Source organism: Pterocles gutturalis, unplaced genomic scaffold (assembly GCF_000699245.1).
Source record: "Pterocles gutturalis isolate BGI_N339 unplaced genomic scaffold, ASM69924v1 scaffold6999, whole genome shotgun sequence".
Taxonomy (NCBI): domain Eukaryota; kingdom Metazoa; phylum Chordata; class Aves; order Pterocliformes; family Pteroclidae; genus Pterocles; species Pterocles gutturalis.
The window spans coordinates 126591-136486 of NW_010133097.1; the positions used below are offsets into that span (position 1 = coordinate 126591).

At 46.0% G+C, this 9896-nt stretch overlaps 1 protein-coding gene across 1 annotated transcript; it reads right to left on the reverse strand.

The window, feature by feature from the left end:
* Positions 1–8035: 8035 nt before the first annotated feature.
* LRRTM4 (leucine rich repeat transmembrane neuronal 4) lies at positions 8036–9588 on the reverse strand (the record flags this gene model as incomplete). The annotated part of the gene is made up of 1 exon (XM_010081087.1): positions 8036–9588. A coding segment is annotated over one exon (1553 nt), but the record flags the coding sequence as incomplete, so codon positions are not given.
* Positions 9589–9896: the final 308 nt, after the last annotated feature.

Genomic DNA, 9896 nt, shown 5'->3' on the forward strand with positions numbered 1-9896 from the left:
TCCAGAAGACAGCAACCGCCACCTTCCCCTCAAACTGCCAGTTTTTAACGTGATATTATGATCAATTGTGTCAAAAACACTGTGGGAGTTGCACACAAGAAAAAACACCAAGAGAAGTGCCTAAAATTTAAGCCACTGAATAGAATACATTCACAGATGCATATATATATATATATATATTCTTGAATCTTACTTAACTCCGAATGACGCCGGTCAGCACCCCACACCTCCGTACTCAAGGGTTCAAGAGGTAGGGTTTCTTTGGATAACTGGAAGAGTAAGGAGGATCCAGAGCAGCAGACTCAGATCCAGCCTTAGGTTTTCCACAAACGCGAGCTGTGAACGGCGTGCAGACCTCCATTAAAGGGGAGCGACGCACAACTGCCTGACGGGATCGCGCAGAAAGCACGCCTGAGGCCGTTCCCACCACCATCATCCCTACCTCCTCCTCGCACACATGGGACAGCGCTGCGCTGAAGCTGGGGAAGATCAAAAGGCGAGTTAGACTGCTTTGTACAAATCCTTGGTCAACTGCAGTATTTGTAGCATTTTTTCCTTCTCAGCATTAGGAATAAATACTGTAATCAGAGTTTGTTTCCAAACAACACGTAATGTTATTACCTTGTTCTGCCTTTTGCCAATTGCAGCACCGCGGCCGTACGCCTGCCCCGGTGAGGGTCTATGACATGGCAGCAACAGGGGAAAACGATGTTAAGACCTCTGAATCCTGGGTAAGAAATGACATTCTAGATGGAAATAAAATTATTACTGAAACGTATTGGTGTTAGGATCTGTCCTGCGTCCTGACATATGTTGTGTGTGCGTACACACAGACGCTGAACATCTGCCCCGACCTTCAGCAGCCTTAGCACACATTCTGTTAAATTAAATGGATAATGATGACCCAGAAGAATCATTCCTCTCATAACGTGAGAAGTGCATGGTAATTAACTAGCCTTTAAGAATGACACTGTTGATTATTTCAGGACAATCAAATAATAGCAGAGCCATGGAGTCTGAAGGGGAAGGCCGGTATCAGAGGTACAGTTGAACAATAGCTGGTTTGCCTGTCATTCACACCAAATTACTGCAGGAGGGGGGAAAGAAAAACTATTTATAACCTGTCAGTCTCAAGAAACCACAATGATGATGATTTAATTAACACATGGAGAGGCTTCAGGCAGTCACATCGTTCTAAATTGAAGCAGCAGCACGTTTCAGGCCCAAGATGATTTAGAACATTAACAAATGCTAGTTGAACCAGGGCAAGAGTTTGATGGCCTTGTTGGTTCCTTTTAAAGCATCCATCACGGCACAAAGATAATCCAAACGGATGTGTTAGTCAAAGATGAGAGCGGTGAAAAATCATTTGGGGTTTCAGAGGCCATCGCGCAGAAGGAGCGGCTGATTTTTAATAAGAAGCGAGTTGGGAAACGAGCAAACCCCCACAACTCCAGTCCATTCAAAGACACTCCATGCACCAGAAAAGTCTGGGAAAAAACTAAGGGTGTAGGAGAGCACCTTCTTTCCTTCCCCGTTCCTGCAGGTGGAAGAACTCCCACTCGAGTGCCCGTGACAACAGCGTGACTGATGTATCTGCCAGGAAGAGCTTTCTATTTCCTTGTGACTTGAAAAGGCAAAGACAAAAGCAATTCCCCAGGCCAGGAATATTCCATACACCAGCACCCTCTCACGCCATCCCTTCATCACATACTCTGGCTTCTAAAAAGGTTGGAACTTTGCAGCTAGGAACAGAGACAAGAACTCCCAGGAAATCCCCCAGCAGTGATCCCGCCATCCTTTCGTGCTGATGGAGAGATCTGCAAGCGATGTAAGCTCCTCCGGCCGCACAACAGGCAGATGTGATAAAAGCTGATTACTGTCAAAAATGTTTACTGCTGCAGCCCATCTGCCTTCAGTCCCAAAATACCTGCCTTGAAATGACCACATGCCAGAATGGTAGGAGCAGCATAAACACAAATCAAAACGTTTACAGTGCGGATGGCGTGATGGAGGGCTGCACGACGGAAAAGCGAGTGATCCCGGAGCAGGACGGGCAGGACATCCCCCCGGCAGAAACACACCCGCACAGCCCAGACCAGAACCGGGGTCAGCAACATCTCCAGCCGCAAGATACTTACTACTAACACTGCTTGCCCCCGTTAGAGTGCGGAGTTTTTTTATTTTTTGGTGTGCATTTAAAAGAGAAAAAAAAAAAAAAGAAAAAACAACAAATGAATAGGTTCAACAGATTTCTTTGCTGTTTCTGTTAGCATTCTCCCTCCTGGCATGAGCCACATAATGGACTAAAATCGATTTTTTTCCTCCTCCTTAAAATACTGGCAGCACATCACAGAGTTTAAGCAAAAGCAGAAAGGGTGAGAGAAAGGAAAAGAGAGATGAAGAGGGCAAACTGCATCTGCTTCCAATAATGCAGGAATCCTTCATAGGGCCGGAGCAATGACTATACTAGGAACACAAGTATTTTCTTCTCTTGTACAAAGCTTTTACAGTGCAGCATCCTCTCCATTTGAGCAGTCCTCACTGTGCATAACATAAACCATGAAGTTTCTAGAAAGTGGCAAAATCAGGGGAAGTAGAAAAAGAGGTGATGAGAAGGCAGGAAGGACGGTGGTCCAGCAGTCACCCTCCCAGCTGGATGGTGTGCTCAAGACTCTGGATGCTCAGTGCAGTTTCAGAGTTCTGTCAGTTAACTGTCAGCCTCTGGATGAGACCCAGTGGAGCAAACGTAATGCCTGAAATGTGCTCAGGGAAGTTCCCAAGCCCAGGTGAGAATTTGGGAGATAGGGGTTCAGCTTCTTCCTTTGCCACTATCTGCATTATCTCAGAGCAAATCGCTTCCAAGGTCTCAGCAGCCCCTGTATTGCAGAACCGAATTTCAGACGAGCTAACCTCTCAGCCATGCACCTGAATAAGGACTGAGCAAGACTTCCAGAAGGGTTCAACATCCTTCTGGAGCTCCCTTTTCAAAATTTACCACCAGTGTCTCAGCTGCTGCTGCTGCACAGCTGGCTGAGTTCTTCTGGAAACACAGCTGGTCATTTGGTAATATCTTTGGGAAATCTCACACTTTACGAGTTCTGAGCCCAGGAAAAAATGCCCCTTTGCATTTATTGCTGCATCACTGGCACTTCCACAGCACAACCCTCTGTACACAGACATTATACTCGCAATAACAAGTACACAATGCTAACGAAGGCTCTGGATGGTAACAAACCCAGATCTCTACCTTAGGTCCTAATCCCGAAGAGATTTCTACAATTTACCTTCTCCACAAACCTCTCACTGGTGCTGTGCCTGAAAGATTTTACCTCTGAGCCCCTTCTGACATATTTCTTCCAGATACACTGCACTGAGGAAAAGCGCTACCAGCTAAGCCTCTGCTTACTCTCCCAGTACAAACACCGAGCTTATGAGAGAGGTGCGGCGGATTGACTCACCCGGCAGTTCACAACTCAAGCAAGACTGTAATGTCCATCTACAGTCGCGGAGAGGTTGAGAGAGAGATGCAGAGGAGGAAACAGAGTACAGCAGGACATAAGAAAACTAAATTAACAATGCCCATCCTCCAGTGTTCCAAAACAGAGTCACTGGAAGGACAACCACACCGCTTTGGCCCTAAAATGATGACATCACGCCATGTAATTAACAATTCCTAACTCCTCAGCCCTCACCTCCTGCATCCTTCTCTCTTTGCAATGGACCCATGCACTCACCTTCCTCTTGCACTCCTCTAAGCTGTAATGAACTTATGCCTCTGCCATGAAGTCCTTGCTAAGTATTTCTTATAAAAACATAACGCTGATGTCCAAAGGAAACACAATCACCATTCTCAAAGAAAAAAAAAAAATTCAGCCAAATCTTTGAATTATTTCCCTCCCGAGGTCGCAATACCCCATCAGCTCATGCGTAGCCCCTGGGCAGCTGCTCCGCAGTTACAGAACCATGAGCATCCTCGCAGAACTGGAACCTCAGCTAAACACCATCTGGGCCACGGAGACCACTTTGTATTTTTCCTTTTTGCATCTTGTTCAAAACAACCCAGCAATATAATAAATAATAAAGAACAGTGGCACACTGACATTTCCTTTTAAATTAGGCTCCACAGGAGGGTCAAGAGCAGCCCACCATGTCTGTACATGCTGCATTCCTTCACCAGGCTATTGCTTCTCCCTAGCAAGAGGGGAGGCAGCAGGATTCCAAGTGAACGTAATTTTGTGTATGAATACAAGTGACAACTGCCCTGGTTTTCACTCCATGGGGAACACGGGAGCATCTCAGCAGAGGTGTGCTGGTTTGTGAACAGGTGGCACTGGGTATGGTTAGACATTGAGAAGAGAAAGTGTAAAGAGGAACCTCGCAGGGTCTGTGTCGACCGCCTCTCAAAGGGCTTCACATCAGCCGCGCTCAGTCAGCACAGCAAAGATGCTCACGCTTGTTTGGTTGTTGTTTGGTTTGTAGCTGCCAGCCTGAGAAACGGGAGATGAATAATCTGCCAGTGGAAAGGAGGAAACATTTTCGTAGCACTGTTCCTTCTCCCCCATCCTTGCCCAGCGTGCTATACACAGATCGTTTGTGTGTGATACGTATGAAATACACAATATTATAGCTTGGTTTATGAAATCACTTTTTATGGCTCCCAGATCTTCAGCAAATGTACAAATAAATACGAAAGCAAGGGAATAAGATGCACATGCACAAAAGCAAACACCAAAATGAGGTAGCAGCAGTCTGCTAACTGGCTGGTGAGAGCCAAAATCACAAGCATCCAGTGATTTCAGCAACCCTTGCCAATAGACTAAACAGAATAGCACAGGCCAGGTGTCAGTGATTATAATCCCACTGATGCCAAGAGAGTTGCTCCCATTTACAGCAAGCCTGGCTTTGGCTCTCTCTCTGTAGAATAAGAAATAATTCATAGAGCATGGACTGGAGAAAGCAGCCGCACAAACCATACCTGCAGCTCCCCTACTCAAGGTGTAAGGACCCGATGCAAGGCAGCTCTCATGCACCCATGTTGCTCTGGTACACGCTAGAAATCTCACTGAGCTTCAAACACCACCAACAAACATCACCCTGCTCATGGGTGTAGCTGCTGTGAAAAAAAGAACCTGCAGAAATACCTGAGCATGTTATTTCAAGGCCAGGTGTGCCATGGAAAACAAGTGGTTTGTGGATGGGATGAGCTGGATCCTTCCAAAACCAAAACACTGAGCATACCCGTTACATTCCCACACGACCTTGGGCTACACTCAGAAACCATCCATCAGCACCAGCTACAAGCAACAGGCATCTTCCCCAGCTTAAAATGGAACTAAGCCATTTCTTCTCTCCTGAAAGACACAATTTTTGGGAACCTTAGCTGCTCGCAGGCACATGTGGGGGTAGACATGTGAACGCAGACAGCCACTTGAAAAATATTGATTGAAAAGTAAATTCAATAAACTTGTAAGCAATGAATTCTGAAACCTCCGCTGCCTTCGCTTTGATAATCAGACACTTCTCCCCTGTAAGTGGTTCTTTTTTTTGGAGAACCTCGCTCTGAGCACAAAGAATGAGAAAGACCTACAAGAGGATGGACCCCAGCTACGTCTCACTTGTACAAAATAATAGTTTTCCCACCAAGTATGTACAGCTGGGTAAATTAGTAAATAACAAGATGTTCCATTTTTGTTTTTCTCCTCAAACACAAAACCTTTCCACTGCTGAAGACAGGATTTCTTTCCCTTACCATTTTTAAGAACTGTATAGTGCGTCTCTACCCTCTCACAAGTGGAACCTTGTAGCTATGGAGACGAAGAATGTCAAACCCAGGCTGAAGATAGCATTTCAGTGGGGGCTTACGGCTGCTACATGTGCCTTCAACGAGCTCCTGGTTTCTGTCTCCTGAAGTCTTCTGTACCAACAGCCAAAGCATGCGACATCACCGCGGGAATACAGCGCGTACTGTCGCGAGTCACAGCCTGGGACAGCACGGTCACGTTCCGTATGGTATTGCTGATTTACACCGTAACCAGGAACCCCACAGACAACACGACAAACAGCTTGAGTTCTGCACAGTTGTGCGCCAGCTTCACTGAACCCGAACAGTGGAATAAAAAAAATTCCACCTAAGCAGCGGAATAAAATTGTTCTGGAACTCTGACAGCACCTGGAAACCAGGTGAACTGGGGTCCCCTGGTGTTTAATGCTGTGTGTGACAGCCAGCAGGAAGAAATTATGCCACAATGACCTTCTGTTCCTAGACCTGGTAGGACTCTTCACGTTTTTATTTATCTGCCATAATCCAAATTATCCAAATTTCAGTCTCCCAAACGTCATCAACATATTCCCTGTCTGTTGTGCACTCCAGCCATGATCCAAATTCCATCACAGGTTATGGTTTCATTACATGGACTTTCAGCCATGGCGTGCAGATTCAGCTGTCTTCCAAATCATCTTGGTGTAAATTAAACAGCATTTTATTCCAGCTAATGACACTTCAGCAGCATTAAACTTGAGCACAAAGATGAGACAGCCTTTCAGGTCAAATTAATGCTCTTTGTGACAGCCAGTGAAAATTCAAAATAACTTTGTTAGCATCAGTTACTTTCTACTTGTGCTGCTAACAGAAAAACCCCCACCCCTGCATTCACATGATCCTGGCAGAAATGACAGGGGTAGGACAGATGGTTGGCTTTTTGTAAGACAACACTGCTCAAGAGAAAGCAACCCCAAAACATACACTTTTTTTTTTTCTTCCCCTTAGCTCCGTGGTCCAAAATCAGCTAGGGATTTCAGGTGCCACATATGAAACACCGTAAAGACGCCCTACTGTCAGAAAGTGAAAACATCCCAAGTCAGGATCCTGGAGCTGCAGCCTGCTCACCGCTGCTCAGCTGTAACACCCCCTTCACACCACCTGGCTGTCAAAGACATCGGTCAAAGTCATCCACAGTCAAACCCAACCTGAGAAAGGGATACGAATACGTTTCAACAGGGACCTTCAAGCCCTCTCAGGGAGGATGTCCACATCCAAAGCAGCCGAATGAGCCGTGGTCCCCCAACACCACCTCACGTGCAGGAGTGATAACAAGTCCTGGGTGCAATTGCACAACTCCTCCGTACCGGATACAGGTAAGCAATGGCATTCACAAGTAAAAACATTTTTAGATATGCATTAACAGAGTCACTGACAACACAGCAATGAAAAAATACGGTACTTTCTTGCTAAAGCTGAATAAGAGACAAAAGCAGCACTGAGAACCTTTGCTATTCGTATTTCCCATGTTGCTGAGTCAAAACCATAACATGGCCTTAAGCACATGAAACTATCAACTCAATAGAGCTGTCTCTCAAGCTAAGCCTTCACCGATCATTAAAATGAAACAAAAATCCCCAAGAACCTCCCTCTCCCAACCCAGACATTTGCAAATGTCCTGTTGGACTTGGGGCCTTCACAAGGCTCCAGTTCAGCAGAGGAGCTGGTGGGGCAGCTTGTCGTTCCTGCTCCTCCAGGAGAACTGAGCTGCAGTCCTGCTGTCCCCTGCTTTGCTCCTGAACCAGACAGAAAATGCAGAAAATCTTTGACATGATCTTTAAATAGGCCACAAACCCCTCGAGATTCGATGCGAGGTCTGCAGTAAAGAGCTTTCCATATTTATTTTTAAAACAGAAAACGTTCTTCAGCTCCTCTGTTTCTACCCATACATTAAAAATAGGACTCTCTTGTAGCCACTGTGAATAAAATGGGTGCAAACAGGAGGAGAATAACACTCCAGATGCCTTTATCACAGTTGTTTACTTAACCTTTTTTTTATAAGTCTGAATTATTCAACATAATCACCACCCCTTCCCTGACTGTTGTTATTTAACGAGATAACCTTTCATACTGAGCAAACCCAAAAGCAAAAAAAAAACCAACCAACCAAACAAAACATCTCATTAATCTTTCTAGTGTTTAGAGACATCTCAGGAGCTTCAAACATTTACCTCTCCTTCCCAGCAGCTGAAATGGTTTTAGGAGGATCATGGTTCATACCTCGCATTCCCTGGAGCCAGAGATGGTATACGTGCAGGGCCCAGATCCATTAACCGATACATCCATGGTCTCAGAGTTTGTTGGCTTGTAGTCCACGTAATACTCCTGTAAAGGGGAGTTCATTTGCCTTTCAGACTCGCGGGCCTTTTTCCTGCGCCTCTTCATCAGAGAGTGCTGCTGGAGCTGTTTCATGCTGGCCGGATAGCGCTTCCACGAGACGTAGATAACCAACAAAATCATGGCCACGGAAAGAAAGAGGGCCACGCTCCCAGCAATTATTTTGTGAAAGGAAACGTGCTCGTACTCTGGTTCCACTGCAGGCGTTGGGAGCTCTGCAGAAGGGCTCGGCATCACCAACGTTGGCTGATAGCTTTCAAGTTTGGAGACGGTAGGTTTGGGAATGAAGACGGGTCTCTGGGGGGTTTTGGGTGGCTGGTATGATCTTTCAGTAACCACCACCTGGATTTCAGCACAGATATTGTATGTTTCCACAGCGTCGCTCACTTTTTCACCCTGGATATGTTTAGGGCCTGCACATATCATAGTGCTTTCTTTATTTCCCTTGAAATTCTTAAGCCAAGTAAAGAGAGGGCAAATGCTTCGAGTACATTCCCACATATTTCCAGACAGAGTGATGGAGATGAGCGAGATCCATGTATTGATGGTCTCCTGAGAGATGTTGGTGAGTTTGTTGGAATCCAGGTTCAGCTTTTGCAGGTTGGGGAGGCACTGGAAGGTCCCAGGTTCGACCCCTGTAATGTCATTTCCTGATAAATCCAAGTTGTGCAAGGAACTCCAAGTCCACGTTAACCCTTGGCTAATAGACCGGATCCTATTCCACTGCAAATAAATGGAGCGCAGGTTGAAGAGGCGTGGAAAGTGGGCAAAATTGATCTTAGAAAACTGGTTGTGCTCCAAGTGGAGCTCTGTCAACTTCAAAAGGCCAGCGAAAGCGTTACGGGATAAGCTCCGCAGGCGGTTGTAGCCCAAATCCAGAAAGTCAAGGTTTCGGCAGTCCTGGAAAACTCGAATGGGCACAGTTTTCAGCGAGTTAGACCGCAAATGCAAGATCAAGAGTTTACGAAGGCCCTTGAACTGCTCAGACTGCAACACCTGCAACTTGTTGTAAGAGAGGTCCAGATTGCGGAGGTTGGGGACCGGGTGAAACGTTTTGTTGTGCAGATGGGTAATTTTGTTGGAGCTTAGAATTAATTCCTTCAGCCTGCGGATCCCCTGAAATGCATCCTCATCCACGGAGCTGATGTAATTATGGTCAAGATAAAGCCATATGAGCTGATTCAGGCCCGCAAACTGATTTGATTTAAGCTTCTGAATGCTGTTGTACCGTAACGATAAGCCTTGAGACCCTCCGGAAATATTCTGAGGGATGTCTCTGAACGCGTGAGATTCGCAGTACACGATCTTACCATCGCATCTGCAGTTCTTGGGGCACGCTCGCTGAGCCCCGGCGAGCAGAACAAACAGCACCACGGGAAGTAGCACTAACACCACGCTCATGCCTCTCAGCTGCTTAATTAAATGGAAACCTACAATATTAAAAAGGAAACAAATGTGCATTGTCAAGCTATTAAAATAAATCGCCAGCAGATTACTAACGTCAAGGGGGTTTCTAATAAAGCACCAGTGCAGCAGCAGATTTTGGAGACAACCTGTTTGCCTCCTGTCTTGCACTTTGTGTGTGGAAATGTCTCTTCTGTTGAGAGTCTGCCTTGCCACCTCTCCTACCCACACCATCACCAGCACTGCTCTCGTTATTCAATTACTTTTGGGCGATTTATGATCCCTCAGAAGGACCAAGAGCCTGTTCTCTCCTCGCTTTTCTCCTGTACATCAT